At 45.1% G+C, this 26,357-nt stretch overlaps 1 protein-coding gene across 1 annotated transcript in view; it reads left to right on the forward strand.

Moving 5' to 3' along the window:
- Positions 1 to 969: 969 nt before the first annotated feature.
- The window catches only part of PIGK (phosphatidylinositol glycan anchor biosynthesis class K), a 382,594-nt gene continuing 357,206 nt past the window's right edge, over positions 970 to 26,357 (forward strand). Inside the window, exon 1 of the mRNA XM_078645245.1 lies at positions 970 to 1,123. Within this exon, the coding sequence (XP_078501371.1) occupies positions 1,022 to 1,123 (102 nt within the window). The 5' untranslated portion in view covers positions 970 to 1,021. The remainder of the gene's footprint in view (positions 1,124 to 26,357) is intronic.

Consider the following 26,357-nt stretch of genomic DNA (forward strand, 5'->3'; position numbering starts at 1 on the left):
AGGACACCACTGCGCTGATCTGGGGCATCATAGAAAGATCGCTACTAATGACGACTCCCAGACTTTTGGCTGAGTTGACTGGGCAAGGGGGACTGCTCAGACTTGCCGGCCAAAAGGATGGTTGCCAAGGGTCGGAGGGTCCCCCGACAAGAACCAGCTCGGTCTTGTCGGGGTTGAGCTTCAGATGGTTTGAGCTCATCCAATTGCTAATAAAACAAAGCGTGGTTTGAAAAGTATTCATGTTATAGTGAGCTGTGTCTTAAGAAAGGGGAGTGCACACCATTAAAGTGAAAGCATGGCACGCACTTAGCAAAAAACAACCATTTGTTTGTGAACAATGTTTTAATTTTGGTAAAGGCACCCCATGACATGCTTTCACTTTAATGGTGGTCACGCCCCTTTCTGCCTTTCTGTAGAAGCAGCTTGCTGTAACCAGAATATTATTGTGAGCAAGGATTAAAGAAAGGGGCGCTGCCACTATGAAAGAGGTCTCCCATTTGCAAGAATTTGAGCTGTTGACATTAGAAATGACAATGCCTTTAAATAAGTGTTGGGTTTGAAAACATAAATAAAAGGCATTGTCATTTACAATGCCAATAGCTTAAACTCTCGCAAATGCGAGACCTATTGCATTGCAAATGCTTGTTCTCTCAGTCTTGTTTTACCCAACACTCAACCACAGCTCTCGGTTTATTTACGAAACGTTTATCCAACGTTCAACCACAGCTCTCGGTTTACTTACGATACCCAATTGAGCTATATGGTCAACAGTACGTGTAGAGAGACCAAAGTGAAACAAGACCGTTTAACACGTTCATAGAAGGTTGACGAATCTCAGTAGAGATGGGATTTGTTGCAAGGCTCCGCCCATAATTAGCAATAGCCGCTGGATGTAAGCTTCCTCTGAGACCAATCCGAGTCTGTGGTTCCCCGAGGGTGTGCCTAATGTGCCAATGAAGCACGAGGGTTTGACAGGTCACGTGACGTTTGAGACTCACATGCGGAAGTTCCTGAGCCGGCGATGAAGGCGCTACGCGTTGTCAGCGCTTCACTGGCCCCATTTGCTACCATTATAGTTTTGTGCTTCAGTCTGGTCGGCCTATGCCAAGGACACGATGTAGAGGTGAGATTTTTTAGAATATGTTCCTTAAAACGACGCTTCTCTCCTTGTAATTTCTACAAATCTTGCCTATGAATTAACTCCTCAGCTGGCGGCGGCCATATTACGTGAGTGTAAACCTATGAATTTGCCATGGGAGCATAGGGACATTGTTGGTTTTGCTGACCTCTGCTGTCTTTGTAGTAAATGCATTACTCCCCCCCCCGCCCCCGATCCCCCGGGCCCCCGCCTAGATCTCAGTCTAGAAACTGAATACCTGAGGTCCTGAACTAACACAGACTGTCCTATTGCATAGCTTTCTAGTAGAGCACAGCCCGCTGCATGCCCTGCGATCCCCAGGTTTATTTATTTCCCGTGATTATTATAGAGCGTAGACATGTCCCGAAGGCATTAGGTGTTTCGCAATAAAGCCAGAACATATGAATAACAAATAGAAATTATGCATGTACAATAAAGGTGGCGTGAATGCTGGTTTATGTTATGTTATGTTAGCTTTGTTTTCTATAGCCTATACTGGGAGGTAGGGCACTTCACACATAATCGTAGCGCAAAAAAGCAATGAAGAAAATCGGGAGGTGTAGTAAGCTGTGAGGATCATCAGTAGTTCTATGTTGTACCTAAGTAGTAATGAGCACGATGAGCAAGCTGTGATCTTCAAGGTTTTATTTAGTCCCATAATTAATAGCCACGAAGCGTAAGCAGGAGCCATAGATCTTGCTGCCATCCAGTGAATGTGGAATGCCTCACAGAACACAACAAGTACTATAGCAACAAAACACCACACCATGGTGCTCAATTAAAACAATACAACAGGTAAGCAACAGTAGCAGGTCTCGAGTCGGGGGTACACGGCGTCCCCCCACTCTTTTCACAGGGTGGGCGCCGCCCCCCCTGCCAAGAAGCTGGGCCCCACAGAAATATGCTGAACGTGTCCTGGTGTAATTTTCAGACACCGGGACACGTTCAACACTTGACGTCATGATGTCATTTGCATTTTGTCAGTCCCCCCACTTTTTTTTATAGAACTTGTACCCTGAACAGTAGTAATATCATTTAAATACTCGTAACACATCTGTATTACCATTTATACACATACCTGCAAATTCGTGGAAAAGCACACAATACAACATTCTGGCAGGTTGATGCTGGTATGCGATTGGAGAAAGCGAGAGAAGGTTGCAGTGTTGCAGACCAGGTGTCATTTAAAGAGAACATTTTCCAGTGGTTTTTGAAGGTGTTATGACGTAGTCAGGCAGAGGCCAGATGCTTGTAGAGATTCTGGGGAAAGATTGGTTCATGTATTGATCACTCTTAGAGGTGGGGGTTAGAAGAGAAGCATTTGAACCAGCGCTTTAACTGGGAATTTTTTTTTGCAGGTACAGATTTTAAATGGGGCAAGTGGGCGGGGCTAGGGGCGCGACTAAGAGCAAGACATACTGTTACTTATTGACTTACTTACTTACTAGTTGCAGCACGTACCAAAACACACGAGAAATGCGTTTCTATAAACATAATAGGTTAACACCCAATGAAAGCCTATCGCAGTGATGTTTTAACATTTCCTTATTTTATATATTTGAAGTTTCCATACTGTTATTTGGTGTTGCTTGGCACACTATTATATATTCTTGTGCACACACACACACACACACACACACACAAAAAGAAACAAGCAGACGTGCACACACAAAGCATTTCACACATTTCCTTTAATATACCTCAGAAGAGTGTCTCGAATGTCCCCCCCCCATTCTCTCACTTTTGTCCTCACACAAAACCGCCCACAGGCATACAAACATAAGCAGACACTCAAGCAAAAGAATCAGGAAGGATTAAAGCCATTTTTACCTCGCTACCTTCTTTGGATTTCTTAATTGTGCCGTCACCTGGCTGCCTTAATCCTGTGTTTGCAACACAGCAGGATGATGAACACCAGATGTTACACAAATGAGCCCATGCTGAATAGTTCAGCGGGGGCTCAGCTCACCAGTCACTGCTAAAGAAGTGCCTTGGCTGTCAGACAGGTCACCAGCACTAACAGCCAAGGCGCCTACTGTTTATGAGTACCGGTACTCTTCTTGGCAGCAGAGAAGTGCTTGTACTCAGAGTGGTAAAAATAAGAAGTGCCGGTACTCAGTACCTGTGAGTACCGCCCCATTTAAAGCACTGATTTGAACTTTTCTTGAGTCTTGATTAGTGCCTGAGATTTTCAGTTTCTCAGAGAGGTACGAGGGTAAAGAGGAGGCAAGAGCTTTCTGGGTGTTGCTGACATTTTAAATTGGGCTTTCGACTCTATGGGAAGTTACTGAAGAGAGTATAGAATGGGAGAGATGTGATAACATTTCTTGTGTCCTGTTACAAAGCGGGTGATGCCTGTGGGACTGTCTTGAGTGGACCTTGGGGCACTCTGGAAATGACGTAAAGGAGTGCAGTACAGTAGTTTAGTCTGAACACCACAACGCCCGGACAGCTGATTTACGGTCTTGCGCCTGGATTAGGTTCCTGATTCTCCAAAGCAACTGCCGTAGATGTGGTGACCGTCTGGAGTTTCTCCATAGCGGTCGCTCCCCTCGCTCACTGCCTCCCAACAGACGCTTTGCTCCCTGCTGCCTGCCTGCCCTGATAGAGCGCATTGAATTGAACACAGCGCCTGGTATCGTTTGCTTCTTATTTAATTTTTAGCACATTGGCCTTGCATTGCGGCGAATTTAAAAGTGCCTGAAAAGTGTTTTTGGGAATTTCTGTGCAACTGTACCTTGACTCGCACTCCGGCTGTGCCCCAGTTTCGATTCAGGTACCGGGCAGCCATTTTGTTGTGTGTTTACTTGTGGCCCGTGTCTCCTCCCAGCTCCCGCCTCCCAGCTGACCCTCCCACGCCCCGCCCCCCTTCACTCTCCATTTAAGACAGATGAACCAACGCGCAGCGGTCGCGCCGAAGGTGCGCCAAAGGTAAGCCCGTCTACGCCCGTCCGCGCCTGGACCGCGCCCAGCGCCATACCCCCTGGCCATAACGTATGACGTCGTCACCCTCCTAGCCCTTAACCCCGGACGCACACCAAAATGCTACGAAGCTGCCCCAGGACGTTCCAACGGCCCCTTCACCTGCCACTCCTGCAAGTTCGCCTGCATCAAGACCCACACCAAATCCACTAACTCCAAACACAGCTCCAATTCCAACCACTTGAAGTGCATCCTGCTGAACACCCGCTCGGTCCACAGACACGCCACTGAACTCTGGGACCTACTCGACACTGCTTCACCGGACATCGCCTTCCTTACAGAAACCTGGATGAACGCTTCATCAACACCCGACATCGCCATAGCCATCCCGGACGCTTACAAGATCATTCGAAAAGACCGCACCAACCAAACAGGAGGAGGCATCGCCATCGTCCATAAGAACACCATCAAAATCACGACCAGCCTCGACGATAACCTTGCAACCGCTGAACACCTCCACTTCCAGATCCACACCGACCCCAGGACCACACTCAGAGGCACCCTCATTTACAGGCCACCAGGAACCCGTAAACAATTCAACGCAGTCATCACTGAATTCATCAGCCCACATGCCCTCGCCTCCGAGAACTACATTCTACTGGAGACTTCAACTTCCACCTGGAGAAGAAAAACGACAGCAACACCACCACCCTTCTGGACAACCTGGCCAATCTCGGACTCAAACAACTTGTTGACACCCCCACCCATGTTGCCGGACATACGCTCGACCCAATCTTCACCTCCAGCAAACACATCTCCTTCGATCGCACCACAGCTCCTCATTGGACGGACCATAGTTGTGTTCACTTCAGCTACAAAACTACCTCGACTCACAACCCCCCACAACCTATTCCACGAAGAAACTGGAACAAAATCACCACCGACCAACTCCTCACATCGCTCAACCAAAACCCTCCCACCCTCTCATCGGACCCAAACCAAGCGCCACCAAACTCAAACAATGGATCACTCACAGCGTTGAAGAATTAGCACCCTTGAAAAACCACCAAACCAAACAGGGCAGCAAAAAGGCCCCCTGGTTCAACGATGACCTTAAGAAATCCAAGAAACTATGCCGCACTCTCGAGAAAACATGGAGAAAAAACCCAACCACTGACAACCTGACCACCTTCAAGACAGCCACCCGCAAACACTACCAATTGATCCGATCCACCAAGAAATCAGCATTCAAGGATCGACTCGACAACAACGCCCGTAACAGCAAGGAACTATTCAACATCGTCAAAGAATTTACCAACCCCACCGCAGCCTCAAATGACATTACTCCCTCCCAAGACCTCTGCGATTCGTTATCCTCCTTCTTCTACAACAAAATCGCCGCCATACATAACAGCTTTGAAAGCCAGTCCAAAGAACAGTCCACTCCACCCACCTCCGAACCTAAACAGAACTCTCACAACCTTTGCGCCTGGAACCCAATCACTACTGAAGACACCATCCGCCTGATGAACTCCATCCACTCAGGATCGCCAACCGACCCATGTCCCCACCACATTTTCAACAAAGCAGACTCCATCATCGCACCCCATCTCCGCGATGTCATCAACTGTTCCTTCAACTCTGCTACCTTCCCAGAAAGCTGGAAACACGCCGAACTCAGCGCACTTCTGAAGAAACCCACAGCAGACCCCTCTGAACTTAAAAACTACCACCCCATCTCACTCCTCCCATTCCCTGCCAAAGTCATTGAGAAAGCTGTCAATAGTCAGCTCGCCGCCTTCCTTGAATCCAACAATTCCCTCGACACCTCACAGTCCGGCTTCCGAGCCAAACACAGCACCGAAACAGCCCTCATCGCAGCTACAGACGACATCCGAATGCTACTGGACAACGGAGAAACAGTTGCCCTCATCCTACTTGACCTCTCCGCCGCCTTCGACACAGTCTGTCATAGCACCCTCATACACCGCCTCAGCAACGTCGGAATACAAGGAAAAGCTTTGAACTGGATCATCTCGTTCCTCGCCGGGAGAACCCAGAGAGTCCGCCTCCCCCCATTCAAATCAGAGGCCACCGAAGTCATCTGCGGAGTACCACAAGGATCATCACTCAGTCCCACCCTCTTCAACGTTTACATGAGTCCCCTCGCATCCATCGCGCGACAACACAACCTCAACATCATCTCCTACGCAGACGACACCCAACTGATCCTCTCCCTCACCAAAGACCCTAACACCGCCAAAACCAATTTACACAAAGGAATGAAAGAAGTAGCCGAATGGATGAAGAACAGCCGTTTAAAACTAAACTCGGACAAAACGGAAGTCCTCATACTAGGATCATCCCCCTCTGCCTGGGACGACTCATGGTGGCCACCGGCCCTGGGTACAGCACCCATACCTACAGACCACGCACGTAATCTGGGCTTCATCCTAGACTCCTCCCTCTCGATGACCAGACAAGTCAACACCGTCTCATCCTCATGCTTTAACGTCCTTCGCATGCTCAAAAAAATCTTCCGTTGGATCCCCACCGAAACAAGAAAAACTGTCACCCACGCACTGGTCACTAGCCGACTGGACTACGGAAACACCCTCTACGCCGGAACCACGGCCAAACTACAGAAAAAACTCCAACGCATCCAAAACGCCTCAGCCAGACTCATATTGGACATCCCCCGTCAAGCTCACATTACCGGTCACCTGAAAGACCTTCACTGGCTCCCCGTCAACAAGAGAATAACGTTCCGTCTCCTCACCCACGCACACAAGGCCCTCTACGACCTAGGACCCGAATACCTCAACACACGACTGTCCTTCTACACACCCACCCGCCAACTACGATCATCCAATCAAGCCCTCGCCGCAATTCCGCGCATCCATAGATCCACCATGGGAGGAAGATCCTTCTCCTACTTAGCGGCCAAAACCTGGAATTCTCTCCCCACTCACCTCCGCCTTACACAGGACCACCTTTCCTTCAGAAAGCAGCTAAAAACCTGGCTATTCGATAAGTAATGAACACACCCTCCCCCAAGCGCCTTGAGACCCTTTGGGTGAGTAGTGCGCTATACAAATTCCTGAACTTGAACTTGGTTCTGGAGGTTAATGATGAAGTGGTGGCAGTAAGTGTCTGGGAGGAGGCCCATACATTCTTCGATTAAAGAGTTAGCTTTCTTTGGTGAGATAAGAAGAAATTCTGTTTTCGCATGGTTTAGGTTGAGGTGGTTGTGCCGTCAACTTTGAATTCTATTCACGTAGTTTGGTAGGTGGGTGAAATCTTCAGGTAGATGTGGGTGTCGTTAGGCTACAGGTGGAAGAGGACTGTAGGATTGTGCATAGGAGTTAGAGGTTGAGGTTGAAGAGGGTTGGTGGGAGATTCGAACCTTGGATACTCCTTGTTGCAGGCTGATTGTATCTGAGTGGGCATTCTCAATTTTTACTATTTGGGAGAGGTTTGTTAGGTATGAGGTGAACCATTTAAGTGTGACTCCATCAATTCCCATTCCATGCTTCAGGATGTTCAAGAAAAGCCTGGTGGTTGACTGTGTCAAACGTAGCAGATAGGTTTTAGAAGCACTAGTAGACAGGAGTTACCTTTGGCGAGGATGCAGCAGGCGACATCCACAATCTGCAGAATTGCAGACTCACTGAAGAGGCACTGATGGAATGGAAGTCAAGAAGGTTGTTTGCCTGAATGTGGGTGACAGTTGGGAGGCTACACAACTTTTTTTTTTTTTATAAATATTTTTATTGAGCATTTGCAAATCATGAAAGCTACAATTACATCACGAATTCAAGTGAAATGTACAATAAGCACATGTAGATTTGGCTGTGCTTTTTGGTGTTATAAAAAGGATGCAATATTTTTTTATTTTTTTTATAACAGTTCTAACAGTAACATAGGTGTTCGTCAGTGTGACCATTAATAAAAACAAGTCTAGTAGCATTTATATAGGAAAACATGAATACAGTATTGCGCTATTTCGGGTCCGGAATGGCAATCAGACAGCGCCGTTTAGCAATGATAACAATCGTGGTGGAGGCTGTAACTCAATGCGCGTAGCAACCACTGGAGTCCAGGCGTTGTGCACCAGGACTCCCAACGGCCTCCGCCGTTCCACAGTCCATGATAATGTCTGGCAGACTGTAGGCGCGGGACGAGGAATGGGCAGAATACGTGTTTTTGTTGCAGTAGATTTTATTCTAAACAACAAGTCATCGGTACACTTCTTCCTAGGATGACTCTTTCGCGGAGATCTGCTTCTTTCTTCTCTTGTCTTGCGGAGTACTCCCTCCTCCTTCCTCCTGACGGGGCTGCTCCGGAGGCTCCGTAGTGCTCGCCCTCGCCGGTCACCGAGAAGGAAACAGAAGAGAGGCAAAGTAAGGGCTTCGGTTTTTCTATTACCGAACGTTGAGAAGGAAGGGGGGGGTGAGGGTCGTGAAGGGGACACACGGTGCACAAATCACAGGCTCAGTGTACGTGTCTTTACAGTGATCCGCTAGTCGGAGGGGCGAGTTCTCTCTAGGGATTGCACAGCTAAGTTAGACGTCTGCCTTTTCGCCTCCACCACCCCAGGACCCGTTCCCGTACCTCTGCTAGCCGTACACCTCCTGGCGCACGGCTGGGCGGCTCGTGGTGGTGGCCTCCCGGCTTTCCAGCTCCTGTCGTTCGGGTCTCGTCTCTCTCAGTAGACGCGCTGGGGGTTGTCTCCTCTGGTTCCTGATCCGCCGAGGCAGCGTCCCAAACGTGCCGGTCTAGACCTTCTTCCTCCTCCGCAATGGCCTCTTCGCTCAGCCAACGCTTTCCTCCGCTCCACACCGCCTCTCCGTCTCCGCTCTCTCCAACGCTCCACTCCGTCACACTGCTTCCCGCCTCTCCGCTCTCCTGCACTCTGTCCGCTCCTCCGGTGAAATAACACACCTGCGGGTCGTTGAGGCGGCTATTTACGGGCTCTCCGGACTCCTCCTCCTCGTTTGGGGTGGCCGTCCAGTTAAAGGGACCCCATCCTACCTCGTCCTCTTCGTCTCAGCTGTACCGTTCTGCAGGTGACCATCCCGGGGTAGGAAGAGGCTGTGGAGACAAGAGGGGGGGGTCGCACATCGTTAAAGGGTGCCCCTCCATAGGGCGAGACCCCGCACCCCGGCTACACAGACCCATTGGAACATTGATAAAAACATAACAGTAGGCTAGGTGTGCACAGCCGGGCTCCCAGGAGCCGTCCCAGGTGGAGACAGTCTGCCACGTGACCATTGCAGCAAGGGTTCCCAGATGACTCTCGGGCGCGCAGTTGATGGCATCAATTCCCAATAGGAACCCAGCTGCGCATGTCCATATGTCACATCGGATAGCCAGTCACTGAGTCTCAGTTTAGTCTTCTGCCCCCAGGCAATGGCCACCCGCCTCTTGGCATATAGCAGTAGTAGTGCATGGAGCTTTCGGCTCGCAGGCGCAGTGTCCGCGGCCCAGCCGAGGATCCCCAGGATCGGCGACGGGGCATCCGCCCTACCAAGAATTTGATTAACGGCATCAAATATTTCGATCCAGTACTTAGAGAGCGCTGGACAGTGCCATGCCACATGTAAAAAGGAAGCCCTCTCTGCCCCACATTTCCAGCATCTGTCATCTTCTCTAAGGCCCATGCGGTGAAGAGAGATCGGGGTGCGGTAGTATCTATGTAAGAACTTGAAGTGAACAAGTCTAAGTTTATAGTTTGGGGATAGTGCCAACAGCTGCCCACAGCAGAAAGCCCATTGCTCATCCGTCAGAGGCACTTCCAGCTCGTCTCCCCATAATTGCTACGACCTGGGCACCACCAAGGGGGTCTGTTCCTGCATGGAATTGTACAGCCTGGACACAAGGTTTTTGCGGTATGCTCTGGCTAGTATGTTTTGTAGTGCCATCAACTGCGGCGGCTCCTCAGGGAAGCGATCCCCAAGTGCCCTGCATGCAGCTTTGAGCTTATGGTATGTGAATTTGTCGGCAAAAGCCACCGGGTTCTCCGGTGTCTCTGTGGGCAATTCCAGGAATGTGCCCTCCGGGTATATATCTGCGAATGTGCGCAAGGTGGTGCCAGCAATAGATATATCGCCTCTGTTGGACTCTAAGCATGGGAACATGGGATTCTGTTTGAGGGGCATCGCGGGCGCATACAACAGGGGAACAGAAGACCGTTTCAATAGCTCTCTCCAGGACCAGTGGAGCATATCCGCTGTGTTTATATCCTGGGATGGCCGCGATGCTTTGTGATATAGGGCCACATTGAGCGGAAGCGGAGAGACCATGTCGATCTCCACTGCCACGTGCGGTTGGTAAGGCGTGGGGTAGGCCCAAAAATGCAGGTATTGGGCCTGTGCGCAAAGTGCGTATATGTGCATGTCTGGTGCTCCCAAACCGCCCTGACGCAGCGGGAGTGTCAGTAGTGACCATGATACTCTGGCTTGACCCCCCGCCCAAGCAAGTGCCAACAAATTGGAGTGTAAGCGTGCAAAGAAGTGTTGTCAGTGGAATTGGCACATTAGCAAATAGATAGAGGAACTTGGGGAGTACAATCATTTTTGCTAGTGCAATTCTGCCTGCTAAGGAGAGGGGAAGCTTGGACCAAATCGCTACCTTGCCCTCAAGCCATGTGACCGCTCTGCCAAAATTTAGGTTCCAGATCTCCTGTATGTTCCTGCTTATCCAAATTCCCAAGTATTTCACTTCGTCCGCCTCCCATCGGAGGGGATAGTCTGAGTGTACCTCTGTGGTTCGGTCAGTGAGCGGGAATATGACCGACTTAGACCAGTTTATGGAGACGCCGGACAGACCCCCCCAAATTTGACGAACTCACGCAGCAGCGGGTTGAGGTTTACGTTCGGGTTGTTTACATACAAGGTCACATCATCCGCGTACAGGGAGATGAGTAAGCTACGGGAGCTGAATGCGATGCCCCTTGCCATGTGGTGCTGTCGAATACGAGCAGCAAGCGGCTCCATAGCAATGGCAAATAGGAGGGGGGACAATGGGCAGCCCTGTCTGGTCCCCCTGGAAATTGGAAATGGGTCAGAGATCATGCCATTTAGTCTTATTCTGGCTCTAGGGGCGGTATACAGTAAGCGAATAAGATTTATGAATAGTGGACTGAACCCCATGCGTGTCAGTCCGGTAAAAAGGAACAACCACTCCAGGGAATCAAAAGCTTTTGTTGCATCCAGAAATATCACAGCAGCCTGCGTGGAGGTAGTGTAGTGCGGAAAAAACTGTTCGTAGGTTGTGCGTGGTGGAGCGTCCTGGTATGAACCCTGATTGATCTGGCAGAGCCACATATGGGAGCAAAGGCTGCAAGCGATCAGCTATAATCTTAGCGTAGATCTTGACATCAACATTAATGAGGGACAGAGGGCGGTAGGAGTCCATGCATTTATCATCTTTGTCAGGTTTAAGTAGCGTGACAATCAAGGCCTCCCTCATCGAGTCTGGCAGTATGCCTACTTCTTGCGCTTCAACAAACACAGCGTGTAGGCGAGGAGCTAGCACTTCCGCATACGTTTTATAGAAGGCTGCTGTAAGCCCATCTGGACCAGGCGCCTTATTCAGTGGCAGCGCTTTGATGGTGGTTGCGATCTCTTGTACCGTTACGGGGCGGTCCATGTATTGCCTGTGTGTATTGTTAAACCATACTAGCGCTATGGATTCTAAAAAGGCCTCAAGTGTCTCCTCTGATAAATTATGTGTGGATTTGTACAGTGTGGCATAGTAAGTGGCGAAGGACTGTAGTATCTCCCGCTGATCCGTCAGTGCTTTCCCTGTGTGGTCAATTACAGTGTGTACCCGTGTGGGGGTGGATTTAATCATCCTGGCTAGTGTACGGCTCGGTCTTTCCCCTTCGCCATATCTGCGGGCTTCAGCTTCTTTCCCCAAAAATTTTAGTTCGCGCTGCGCCTCCTTATCAAAGCTTAGCAACTTGTCCTTAATTTGCCCTGACAGTGTATGTGTCGGGGACTCACAAAAAGCAAGTTCTAGGAGCTTCAGTTCTGCCTCTATCGTTGCTAGCGTATTCCTGATGGCCTTTAAGACCCCAGCCCTACGTGCAATACACTGCCCCCGAATGACCACTTTGAATGCGTCCCAGAGGACGGCTTCAGTCTTGACTGTGCCAGTGTTAGTAGCAAAGTAATCAACAATGTCCTGCCTGATTTCCTCAGTGAAAGCTGCATCTTGGAATGCATCTGGCGGAAGACGCCAAGAGAAGGCGCCACGCCGATTGCCCGGAATGTCTAGTTCTAGTAGACATGGGGAGTGGTCAGACATGGACCTGGCCAGTATATCCACTCGTGTGGTCCAAGTGGCTACATCCGCCGAGATCAACCAAAAATCCAATCTGGACCAGGCCGCATGATGAGCGAATATACATGTACCCATTCGTGCGTCCGTGTTGCGAGCCCTCCATACATCAACAAGGGAGCCCTCACTTATGATATCTGTCAGTGCCTGGCGCGCTTGTGGGTGCATTTGCCTGGAGGCGCCTTTTCTATCAATCGTGTCGTCTGGCACTACATTAAAGTCCCCCCCATATGACAGTGGAGCAGCCAGTGACATCAATCTTGGCCCAAATTTCTCTGAAGAACTCCGGGCCGTCCACATTCGGACCCGATATGGCAACCATTACCACCTCCTTACCCAACAAAACACCATGCAAAACAATATATCTTCTAGCGTCATCCAGCAGTGCAGATGTTTCCCTCCAATCCACACCGCGGCGCAGAAGAATGGCTACACCTCTGGCATAATTGGAGTAGATGGCCGAGTATACAGAACCCCACCTAGAGTGCTTAAGCCTGGGGGAGCAAGAGGAGTTGATATGCGTTTCTTGTAAGAAACATATATCTATGTTGTGTCTGAGTAGGTAGCTGTGCATGAGTCTGGATTTTCTGTGGTCGCCTAAGCCCCTAATGTTCCATGTTAAGAGTTGGGTCACCTCCATTGAGTATATGAATCAAGCAGCTGCCCACTTACCACCCGACCCACAACGCGCATTCTAATTTTCAACGGAGCATGCTGACTGCAATACATCTGATGATACACCAAGTAACTCCCGGACCAACACCACCCCCCACCGACACCAACCCCCCAAACAGGTTGTGTCGAAACCCCCCCTAAAGCGCCTAGGTCGACCAAACTGATGGCGCCAAAACAGTAGAACAGTAGCTTTGTGGGAGACACCCCTCGGAGGCGTGGCATCTCGAGCTTACACCCCTGTTCACACAGGGTGGCTGCAGTAGTTAGGCTATTTCTACAATTAACAAAGTAGGAGAAAAACATTACGCAACTTCGCAGCCAGTCACATGTGGCAACTCACAGTATCAGTATAGGAACACAGTGGTATTTGCAGATGACAAATTATGAAATTATCAAAACCAGGTCATGTTCGACTAGCAAATAGTGTCCATGTGGGTCAACCATTCAATCATTGTCACTCATCTGGCTTACAGTCTCAGACCCAGTATCTGACTTCCTCCCTGATCTGGGACGGCTTATATGTTTTGCAAATTTCAGGGCGGACCCCGCATCCAGAAAGTGATGGGTCGTGCCGTCGTGCACAACCCGAAGTACATGAGAGAGTAAGGGATCTGTGCCTGGAGCAGTATCTTTTTAGCGGGTAAAAACTCCTTGCTTGCAGGTTGCACCAGGGGCGTGAAGTCGGGAAACAAGGATATAACGTTTCCCTTGTGTGATATTTTCCCCTTCTCTCTAGCCAATCGTAATATGAGGTCTCTGTCTTGGTAGTTTAATAGCTTGGCTAGTATTGGTCTCGGTGGGGCCCCCAGAGGTGGCTTTTTCCCCAGTGTTCTGTGGGCTTGTTCCACAGTGAAGACAGAAGACAGGTTAGGATCAAAAAGTTCATGCAGTAGGTCAGACACGAAGACCTCCATTTTCCCCATCGCCGTTGTCTCTGGAACGCCCGTGATTCGGACATTGCATCTTCGAGAGCGCGCTTCAAGGTCATCTGCCTTGGCGCAGAGAACATCTATTCTCTTTTCCAGGCTGCTTATATGGGCCTTGGTTCCCTGCTGGAGTTCGCAGCATTCCGTGTGCCTGTTCTCTAGACTATCGATGCACGTTTCATGGGTGGCCACCTGAGATCTCACACTGTCCAGCTGAGCTGTCAGGCTGACGGGTTTTGCGTCGATGCTTTTCAGGCTGGACCTCACCTCCAGAAGCAGTGCAGTCACGTCTATGTCCTGAGTTGTCTCCGTATGAGGCCCCCCTGCCGCACCAGCGTCCTGCTCGGCCTGCTTGGACGTCTTCTTTTGCTGAAACGTGAGCCTCAGCTGGCACGGATCTCCCTTCCCCATGGCCAGCGGACAGTCGTCCAGCGTGCTAAGATGTAGGACAGATCAGGAGCGCCCGACGTGCACTGGCCTATGGTAGGTGCGTGTACAAGCAGGGGAACGCAAGACACGTGGACCGCAAAACTGGCGAGACTCGGCCCAGGTTACTAGGCCCGAGCAAGTATGATGTTCCTCACAGCTTCCATATCAGCAGGGCCGGGGCAAGAGTTACAAGCCGTCACTAGGCGAGTCACTTAGCAGGCAGCAATCCGGGGATTCGAGAGGAGGGGTATGTCAGGCCCTCCGAATGTGCACAGTCCCAGTGTCAGGCAGAACACGTCTGGGATCGAGCGATCAGTCTCTCAGCAGCCTTTGGGTACACGGCTGCAACATCACAATGGTCAAAGAGCGCCACTGCCCACGCGGGAAGCACAAGCCGCAAGGCAGTTAGGGGTACGGGATCGCAGCTGCCGCGGCCAGGGCCCCCGTGCGACGGTGGGGATTTAGAGGCGCCGATGTAAGTGCCGAGGGCTCCTTTCCATCAAGGCTTTGTCCGCAGCGGCCTCCAATGTCAGTGTGCAGTCCCAATCTAAGATGGCGGTCGCCCACGCTGTCGATCAACCAGGATGAGGCCGCCCGGGTCCCCGGAGGTGCTGCAGGCATACACTGCGTTATGTCAATATGTGCCTTGACCCTCAGTAGTCCGGAGTCTTACCCCACCAATGGTGATTCGAGTGTTGGGGCCTCGCCGGTCGCGGAGCTTTTCAGCGGGCCGGGCCCACGGCGCCACGCCCTCTGTTAGCGCACCGCTCCTGCACAGGCCTCCAAGGCTGACGGGCTGCACAGCGTGTTCCCTGTGGCGAAAACAGCAGGGCTCACATTAGGGTGTTGCGGGCGCTCCAAGATGCCGATTCTTCGGTCGAGTCTGCCCCAAGTCGTTCGCCACCGTTGCGCACTGGCCAGACGTGCGTGCGACCTGAAATAGCAGGATTAATGCAGGATTTTAAATACAGCCGGCGGAGCTCGCTGGTTAGGCGGCCATCTCGCTGCTCGTCCGGCCACGCCCCCGGGAGGCTACACAACTTTAAATCCCTTTGACTATGAGAGGGTGGATACTGGGTATATACTGTTAAAGTTGTCAGGGCCCATAGAATGGTTTTTTAAGAGAGGATACATTTGACAGTCCAGGAGCACGCCCTGATCCAGGGTTGAGTTAAACAGGGTTATCCAAATGGGGACAACCAGATTAGCTAGGGATTTGCTGATGGAGCCTGGAATCGCCTCGCAAAGATGGTTAGAGAGTTTCACCTTGGATAGAGTTAGTAGTTGATCTGACTTTGAGATTCGGGAGAATGAAGACCATGACTTCAGTGCCTTGCAAGACAGTTTCTCCTCTACAATGTTGTCAAGTTTGACCGTAAAGGAGATGATAATTTCTTTGGTTATTGCATAGGGTCTCAGATGCCTTAAATGGTGGGTTGAAGGGTAGGTTGTTGGCTTGATTAATTACCTCAAATAGTTGTTTCATTTTGTTCTTGGTCATATCCGGGAGGTATCTGATAATTGATTTCTTGGCTTTAAAGATGTGTCTCTTAGAATTTCGTCTCACAGCATGAAGCTTTGTTAAACTTAATAGTGAGGGTACTTGTCACCAGTCTTTCTCCAACTTTTTGATATCTTTCCTTTCTAGGGGGCTTTTGTAGTACCAGGGGCAAGAGGCTTTGGGTTTGCTGTATTTGATCTTGATTGGTCGCAAATTCCTTGATCAAGGAGACCATGCAGGAGTTGCAATTGCCCATGGCCTTGTTGATGTGAGTTAAGGCACGATTGAGGATAGGTTTGATAGGGCTAGGTTTGCCACGGTTTCAGTATCAATGTTATTGGTACTCTCTGAACAAGATTTTTTCTTTCTCCGGTTGTCCAAGGGCTTTCTTGTTTGAGAAAGACACTGTGAAGTAAATCTGCAGGTGAAATCCCCAATTACAGAGAATGGGGTTACTGGTCGATAATGGTGCTTTGCAGTGTGTGGGTTTCTAGCAGTGTAGAAGGAGCTCATTGTCTGCTAGAAAATCAGAAAAGTTGTCCAGTTGTTTATTTCCTTCAGAACCCCAGTGGAGGTTGAAGTAACTTAGAAAGATAATAGTTAATTTGACTTGGAATCTCCAATGGTTACACACTTTGGGTGCAGATTGTAATTAAGAGAAAAAGGGATTCGAATTTCGATAAGAATACATTTTATTAGTTGATACTGGTGATCCAGCGCCCCTAAGGAAAAACTGTCTCACCAACGCTACCCAACTCCACAATACTCACCATTAATCATAAATCACTCATAAGGTCCCTATACCAACGAGACAATTTTTGGGTGACTGAATCATGTGACCTAATTAAACAGAACTATTCAAAAACTATTTACACATTTATATACAACTGCAGTTTATCATTACTTACCATGGTTTTAATCATATCATTTTAATTAAGTCACTTAGGTAAACGGATCAGCTAATGATAACTAGACCATGAATAAACAAGACCAGCTTGTCATTTCAAAAATCTAATTTTATTAACTTTATTATTCAAGAAAGAGCATTTTATTAAGAATCTTTATTCATTAGCAATTAATGCAGCATTTTAAGAGAAATGATTTATTAGACTGACATCTTCAAAGCAAATCAGTAAGCATGAATTAAAGCAAAATAACAGTTTCCATTCCCTAAATTCTATTTCCCTGTCTAAAACTCGCTCCACCTAAAAAGAATAATCATTAAAGACTGCTATCATTACGTGCGCCAAAGAGTCCCAACAGCACGACACGCCCTTCAGGAATCGGAAAGCGAGAAGCACCCTCCTGCTAATGGGGCCAAGTTTTATACCATTCTGACTAGCTAATCTTCTCTAAATTGTACACATTTCTTTGCCATCCAGTGTCCTCATTGGTTGACTTATGTCAGATCATGTTGTGTCATCACCGTTCCCCAAGCCTAGATCGAGCTTTTCTTAGAGACCATTGTCCTTTACTTTCGAGTCACGCAGCTTCCTTAAAAATGTTACTTTACACTTGAGCTACAGTACATGACTTCCTTGGCTTGGCTATCTTGCCGCTTCCTGTCCTTGAATCTTTCTCTCCAAGAGCACGTTTAGCACAGTTTATTAAGTTTGCATTCTTCTGACAAAACTTGTCAACGTGGTAAAAGTTTCCACTTCCATGCAAGGCTCTTTCTGGACAGGATTCGAAAACGCCATCTTTTCTATGTGCCTTTAGGCCTCACTCAAACTATTATTTAAACAAACAGAAAACATTAATTAATTAAAGAATTGAGACCCATTCTGTTACCCACCCCCTTTGCTAATAATTAACCCATTAATTTATGTTACCTAGCTGTGCACACAAAGCTGCATTTCATATCTACCTTCTTCTTTTAGGCCGTAGGATCCTCCACGAGCTATTGCCTCAGAAAAGACGTAAAGACATAACATAAGCACACAAATAAGCACATGCCATTAGTTAAACAGCCGCATTTAATACTGAAAAAGACAATAGACAAGGTTAGTTTATTATTTTCTACGCACTTGCATTTGCAACATAGAGCACATAAGTTAGTCCCCCGTGTTTCTTGTAAATATGCATTTTTTAAAAACTAAGTTGGTTAATACTTTTCATCACATACTAGTTAATACGGTTACAGATTTATGGAAGTTTAACTTTGCGAGTCTGAACGAAATTTCATTCAGCACCTCGCTCCATCAACTCCCTCATCTGGTGATTTCAAAATCGCCAAACTACACCCAAGATTTTTTAGCAAAAATGTAAACCCTTGAACATGTTTTGGACATTCACAGTATTAGTGTTTCTAAACTTTCGATTCAGCTGTTTGTTTGTAACTCTCATATTGTGACCTACGAAACTCTTCTAATTCTATTTCTTTTTCTTGTTCTTTTCTGACCTTGTAAATTCTTTTCTTTTCCCTTAGATATTTCTTTCTTTTGTGTAACATGCAACTAATTTTTAACAAAAGTATCACAAAGACTATAACTAATAAAGGACACAGTATTTTGCCTAAAATTGAACTACCAATCTCTTGAAACCAGTTTTTGATTGCTGCAAATCTTTTGCTCAAACGTTCTGAAAAATCATCATCTTCTAAAGGTTCAACTTCAGAATGTAATTCTGTAATATTCTTGATATACATCTCTATGTTTTGACTCTTATCTGGAATATATGTACAGCAATGCTGGACATGTAAAATTCCACAAACTCCTCCCTCTTTAGCTAAAAGAATGTCTAGAGCAAGACGGTTCTGCATAACCATCGATCTCATGGCAATAAGTTGCGTATTGACTAATTGGAATCCACTAGCAGTATCAGTAGACAATCTGTCAACAATTGTAGAGGTTTTTCTGATTTTAACTGCATTCAGGGTTATACCCACCAAAGGTATTACTGCACCAAAAATATCTCCCAAAATTTCTGAAAAACTTTCCCTTCTGAATCTACTCAGATGATTGCTAATTTCAAATGAACCCTTTACATTTCTTTCTACATGAAAAATCTTTGGAAAAACTAATCCGATATAGCAAGTGCCATACCAGTGATCGGGAAGGTTATAATAGGCTTTGTCACCACATACAAAATAAATTCCAGGAAAAATTGGATCTTTACCACCTTTAAATCCCCTTCCACCTAAGATTTGATAAGTGTCTTCACACTGACTAGCACCAACAAAATAGTTATCAAACAGAGTATTATCTCTTCTAATACAAAGCTTTCCACTAACAGGTTTATCTATATGAATTGCAACATTCTCAGTTCTACCATTGAGCTTCTCATCCTCAATCTGCCAAAACTTAGATTTGGTTTGTTTCAGCATTTCATTTAATTTATAAATTGCCCTTCTCTCTTCAACCATATTTAAGAAAGATTTCTTTTCGGTCCTCAACTTACATGTTAAATTGTTTCTAAAAGCATACTCATAAGTAAGTTCATTAGTTACAATGAAAAATTCCCTCATCTGTTTAGCATGTTTATGATTATTTAAGCTTTTATCAACCTTTAAGTTTGCAAAAATATCATCATAGTTAGAGTAATAATACTCCAAACGACCTGTCTGATAAAATAAACTAGCTATTACGCTGCAAGTAATTCCATATGTAAGGGGAAGCATATTATAGGTGACCCCCTCAGAAACAGAAGCGGGTAATTTCACACAATATAACAATCTTTCACATCCATTACTTTAACATATTCAGATTAAAGTCTTGAAAAAGTATTACTAGAAAAATCACCAACAGATCTATCTTGGTGGATCTCTGGTTTGTGCTCAATAACTCTGTTAAACCTGCCTACAACATCATGGTAATCTTGTTTAGCCACAATTTTACTAGTCATATTAGTCTTATACTCTTCCTTGTCAATACCAAGAGGAAAAATGACAGCTAAAATTAACCAAACCAAAATTATTAGAATCACACATAGAGACATTTTACAACATTTTCTTAAGATAGAACATCTCGAATTATAATTAGTAGAAGGCATCTTTTACTCTGAAACAGGAGCCTTACAAAAAAAATAAAAAATAAAAAATTAATATACACTCCCCTGTTTTTACTTTTTTTTTTTTTTTTAAAGAAAACCTTACTTTCTAACAGCTTTACTTTGACCTTACGTCTTACATCAATGTGTTTTTCTAGCTAACACGATTTCTTCGACCTAGTGTCACCAACAATTTCTTCAGCCTTATGCCAAATACAGAATTCAATTTTATATGGAAACAAAATCAATCATTATCACTCGTATCATCTAAATCCTCCTGACTACTGCTATTCACTTCCACCACTGGTGGTATTATAATGTACGTCCATTCAGGGGACTTGTACTTTTGATTAGGCCTAATCACCCTCTTTATCCTGCTACTAATCACTTCTATTTTCTTTCCTGCTTGATTTTTCTTATGAGTCTCCTTTTTGACTTGAGACCTCATTAACCTGCTCCTTTGATCTGTTTACTAATTTGAATTTTAAAGTTTCATTTTCATTTGGCCAATTATCTCCTTTTCTTGATAATTTCTTCTTTGGTTCGGTCAAGTTACACTCTGCTCTCCAAGCTCTTTTCCTTGAACTTTTCACTTTGGATTCATCATCACTTTCGTCTAATTCACTAGATACAAGTATTTCTTTACTCGGCAGCTTCACTCTGTTAGGAACATCATCCTTATAACTGGTACTCGGAATTTCGTCTTCCACTTCTTCTTCAATTACTTCCAACTTCCCAGATTCAGAATTTTCGTTCCTGCCTTCAGAGCTTCCAATCTGCTTTTCAATACTCTCCTGATCTTGAATCTCCAATTGATCAGACTCTTTTTCTGCTTCTTTTTCTAACAGATCTTCATCATTTTCAGAGTCTTGTATCACAATTTCTTCAGTATCTTCATTCAATGCCTCATTCGCATTTGAATTTGCCAGATGTCGACCTTCTTGTCGATCTTCAGAATCTGGATCTCTTTCAGGTTCTTCTTCAGAATCTGAATCCGCTGTAGTATCACCTTCGTCAGGATTATCAGGTGGTGATACACGAATGGTGTGACTAGCATGAATCCATCTATTCAATCCTCTACACTTTACTGCATTTGTTGTGACAAGTATCACCTGTCTTGCCTTTTGCCACCTGGGTACTAGGCAGTTTCTTCTCCGGTTGAACTTTTGTTCTCACCCAGTCTCCTGGTAACAGATCATGAGCTTGTTCCTTCTCCTTGGTTATCACTTCAGTTCCCACCTGATGGAACACAGAAGTCACCACGTCAGAAAGGTTCTTGCAGTATTCCAAAATGACGCTATCATTAATGCTCATAAGTTTACCAACTGGTACAAATGCTTGTCTCATGACTCTGCCCATGAGAATCTCGTGGGGGCTTAAACCTGTCTTTTTATCTGGAGTACTTCTCAAAGACATCAAAACAAGTGGAAGTGCATCAGTCCACTTCATTCCTGTAGCTAAACACATTTTGGCTATCCTATATTTGATAGTACCATTCACTTGCTCAACAACACCTGATGCTTCTGGTCTGTAAGCACAGTGCAGCTTCTGCTTTATGTTTAGTGGTTAGTGCTTCACAAACCAATTTTAGCAATCTGTTTTCAAAATGTGTTCCACGATCAGTCTCGACCGTCACCGGAAATCCATACCTAGGTATTCTTTCTCGTAAAAGCAATTTTGCCACAGTAACTGAATCATTGTGACATGTTGGGAACGCTTCCACCCATCTTGAAAACAGACAGATTATCACCAGAACGTATCTCAATTTATTATGAGGTGGCATGTCAATAAATCCATCTGCAACCTGGTAAAAGGACCACCCTCCCGTCCTATTGTTCCCAAGCTCACAACTGTTTTCCTGTTTGGATTAATCTGCTGACAGATCAGGCATCTCTGACAAAAAGATTCTGCAATCAATCTGAACTTTGGATTGTACCATGTTTGCCTAAATAATCTGATCATTGAATCCCTTCCTATATGTCCTGGACCATGATACATTCGAGCCATGTCGGCAATCATGCAATCTGGCATAACTGGTCTGTCATCTTTGTAAACTCAAATCTCATCTTCCTCTCGCTGTCTGCAACCTGCTTTTAACCATGTGTCTTTTTCCTCATCATCTGCCTCATCTTGTAAATCTTTAACTCCTTGCCATGTCTCAACTACAAATGTTAACATAAGTGAGTTCAAAACATGTTCATTGTCTTTTTCCTGATTGATTGGCATATTGTTCTTTGCGCAGAATTTTGCGATTTCATCAGCATATGCTTTTCCTTTTGTCATATAATCGTCACCTTTTTTGTGAGCTGTGCATTTCACGACAGCAATTTTCTCTGGTAGCTGTATACCATCGATCGACCTTTTTATCAATTTTGCGTTCCTGATAGGAGTTCACGCAGAAGTTAAATAACCTCTTTGAGACCAGAGCTGGCCATAGTCATGGACTACGCCATATCCATACTGACTATCAGTCACTATGGTAACCTATAATTCTTTTGCTCTTTCACATGCACGAATCAAAGCAATCAATTCTGCTACTTGAGCTGAACGAATACCTTTGAGACAGGAAGCTTGAACTACATCAGCGACTGTACAGACAGAATATGCTGCACTCAGAACACCTTCATCTGTTCTTAAGCATGAACCATCAACAAAATAAACAAAGTTTGATTCAGTTAACGGGACATCTTTTATATCCTGTCTAGGTTTTGTGCAATATTCTAAAACATCCAAGCATTCATGATCAATATAATTTTCATTTCTAATTTCTGTTACAATACCATCAGGCAATAATGTGGAAGGATTTAAATTCACACATCTTGCAATCGAAACATTATCTGATCCCAGAATAACTTTTTCATATTTAGTCAACCTGTTACTTGGCAAATGCTGTGTTCTGCTTCTGGTAAGAAGAATTCCAACTGAATGGGATACATATACTTTTACAGGAAATCCCATTATTATTCCTTCACTTTGTTCAAGGCTTATACTTGTTGCAGCTACTGCTTTTAAGCAGCCTGGTAATGCTTTTGCAACAGGATCTAGAACTGCTGAGAAATAAGCTATTGGCTTTCTCAGTCTTCCATGTCTTTGAATCAGAACTGATAATGCACATCCTTCCCTTTCACTGCAATACAGCTCAAATTCCTTCTCGTAGTCTGGCATACCTAAAGCTGGTGCTTCACACAAACTTTTCAATTGCTCAAAAGCTTCTAACTCAGTATCTGTTAGAGTAATCGGGTCTTTTATGTCTGCTTTTGTCAATCTCTGCAGTGGTTTGCAATTACTGAAAATCCATTAATCCATTGGCGACAATAACCTACCATTCCTAGAAACATTCTTACCTGTCTCTGTGTTTTTGGAGGTTGCATTCCCTGAATCATTTTAATTCTTTCAACTGTCACTTGCCTGATTCCTTTTGCAATTCTGTGACCAAGATATTTCACTTCTTGTTTGCAAAACTGTAATTTTGCAGGAGACACTGTATGTCCCTCATCTGCCAAATGATTTAAAAGAGTAATGGTATCTGTCACACAGTTATCTCGTGTTTTTGCAGCTACAAGGAGATCATCAATATACTGCACTAATGTCGATTTTCCAGATAAATCTAGATTTTCCAAGGATTTATTTAGCAATTGATTAAAAATAGATGGACTTTCTGTATACCCTTGAGGGATACGACACTATGCTAGGATACGGTCTTGGAACCTTAACGCAAAAATTTGTTGGCTTTCTGGATGCAATGGAACCGTAAAGAATGCGTTACAAAGGTCTATAACTGTGTACCATTCTGCATCATGCGGAATCTGATATAAAATTATCGCTGGGTTTGGTACAACTGGGCAACATGGAACAACTATTTGATTAACCTTTCTCAGGTCTTGAACTATCCTAAAAGTTCCGTTTGGCTTTTAATTCCCATGATCGGTGAATTGCATGGACTACTCTCAATTTCTTTTAGAACACCTTGTTTTATGAATTTGTCAATTACAGGTATAACACCTTCAATAGTTTCTGTCTTCATTTTATACTGAGGAATGTTTGGATAATCTACTCATTGCTCTACTTTAATCTTTTCACCCGAGAGAGGAAGGTTTTCTATTTCCACTGATCTAACAGTAGAACGAGTAGCACCAGTGTCCACTAGAAAAGTGATTTCTACATCATTCACTTTACTATTTACAAATGGACCAGCCTGATCTACCTCAAGAGTGGCTCCAAGCACACACACTTCCTCCTCTCTCAGGCACCGTCATAAGTAATCCTCAGAATCACTCCCTCCATTTTCATTCAACAAATACTGTTGAGAAACATTTGACACATTCACTCTTGGCGATCTGTTTACCTGTTCACCTCCGCAGAATCCTGTTTCTGTATTGTATCTCTGCACATTCATACAATTTGGAAGTGGCGGTTGTGGAATCTGACTCTGCTGATTCACTACCTGTCGCTGTAGCTGTTGCTGCAGATTTATCTCATTCTGCATCTGTGGATTTAATGATGCATTTTTAAAATTTCTGGGCGGATTCTTACATTCGCGCTTCCAGTGTCCAATTTCGCCACAATTAAAACATGGGAGTTTCTGCTTTAATTCTTCAATATTTCCCATCAATTTTGGTTTATTAAAATTACCTTTAAATTTCCCTTGATTCTGATTAACATTTTTATTTTCTAGAGTTGCTATTTGCTGTTCAGCTACCTTCACCTGTGCCCACATAGCTTTTTCTTTTAGCTTCTTCTGTTTAGCATCTATTTCATCACTACAGTATTTTGCTTTTCTCAAAATGTCATCAACCGAAAGTGATTGCCAGCCAACTATTCCAGATCTTATCATTTCACCAATTTCAGGTCTTAATCCATAAACAAATCTGTAAATGAAGTGGCTCATATCTTTCTCACTCAATTTTTCATAACCACTGTATTGTTTAAATACCAGCAGCAATCTTTCATAAAATGAATGTACTGATTCTTTTGGCTCTTGATTTGTTCTATCTATTTTAACCCAATCAACTTCTTTTGGGGGAATCTTATTTTTCAACCATGCAATTACCTTATCATACAGATTGATAACATCTGATGAAGGAGCACCTGTTACCTTATCTCGAGCAGGTTCTTCTTTAGGCCAATCTATAGAAATTTTACATCCTGTCCAAAGATCCGATGGGACAACAATGTCAAAGAATCCATCAAGATCAATCCACAGAACTTTTGAAACCTTAACAAATCTGTCCACCTGTCGATACCATTCCACAGGTTTTTCTCTCAGCTGAGGAAAATCATTTGTAAACAGTAAAATGTCCTGTCTTGACAAAGGAACATGCACATATCCACCTCCTGCTATTCATCTCATTGGAAATTCATTTGCTACTTCTCCTCTTTCTCGTTTGTCTTCCTCTCTTTTCTTTGTCCATTGTACTCTCCACTTACTTAATTCACCTAATCTTTTTAGAAACACAATTAATTCTTTTATATGAATAATTCTTCCTGTGGTATTCATGTTCTCAATGTCTTTTTCAGAGAAATCCACTCTGTAATGTTTCTGCAAATTTTTCTGCCTGCTTAAATCTATTTCTAATTCAGCAGCCATTTCCTCTAATTGATCATACTTGGTTTTCGTTTTTCACTGTATGCTTTTGCAAATGAACAATAATTCATCATCCTGATAAAGCTTTAAACTGTCAGGTCCAATTGTGCCAATAATCGATTCCTCCAAATCTGCTTTCAATTTTGTAACATCAAGTAATTTAAATTCTGAGCTTTGTGGGGTATGCGTTAAATCTATTTTATTAATGCTCTTTTCCGGAGTTCCAGAATCAGAATCTGCACCAGATGGAGTTTTATTCGAGAAGCTTTGATTAAAAGTTAAGTCAGGCATCATTGTTTTCTCTCTGTGAATTTCTGATAAATCTGAATAAACATTTTCAGCTACTTTCTGAATTTAATGGAACAGTTAAAGCTGAATGTCTAGCTTCCCTTTGATCAAATACTGGAAGAACAGGTCCAATCGTTACTGGTACCGTTACTGCTTCCATGCTTTTAGTTAACTGCTGTATTAATTCATCTTTTGATCGGAAATATTCTGAGGTATTTGGCATTTCCTCACATCTTTCTGTTCTCATTACATTTCTTGGGGTTTCATTCCTGTGAACTGGTGTTTCAGCATAATTTTTGTTTTCACCAGATATACTTGAATTAGATCTTGTTTCTATTCTTTGTAAATGTAAATGTACTGGACTTGTAAAGCGCACAGCTGCCCGTGAGCGTCCCGGCGCTTGCTTAGGGAACCCGTCCTGGTATTCCCCTGTGAGAAACCCCGGCAGGGTGTCCACAAGGTGAAAGCCAGGCATCCCGCCGCGAGGGGCCGTAGTGGAGATTAAGCAAGCTATTGCCCAGAGTCGCAGAGTGTGACCCCGTGAGTTGAGTAGGCACCAGA

This window comes from Lissotriton helveticus, chromosome 1_1 (assembly GCF_964261635.1).
Source record: "Lissotriton helveticus chromosome 1_1, aLisHel1.1, whole genome shotgun sequence".
NCBI lineage: Eukaryota > Metazoa > Chordata > Amphibia > Caudata > Salamandridae > Lissotriton > Lissotriton helveticus.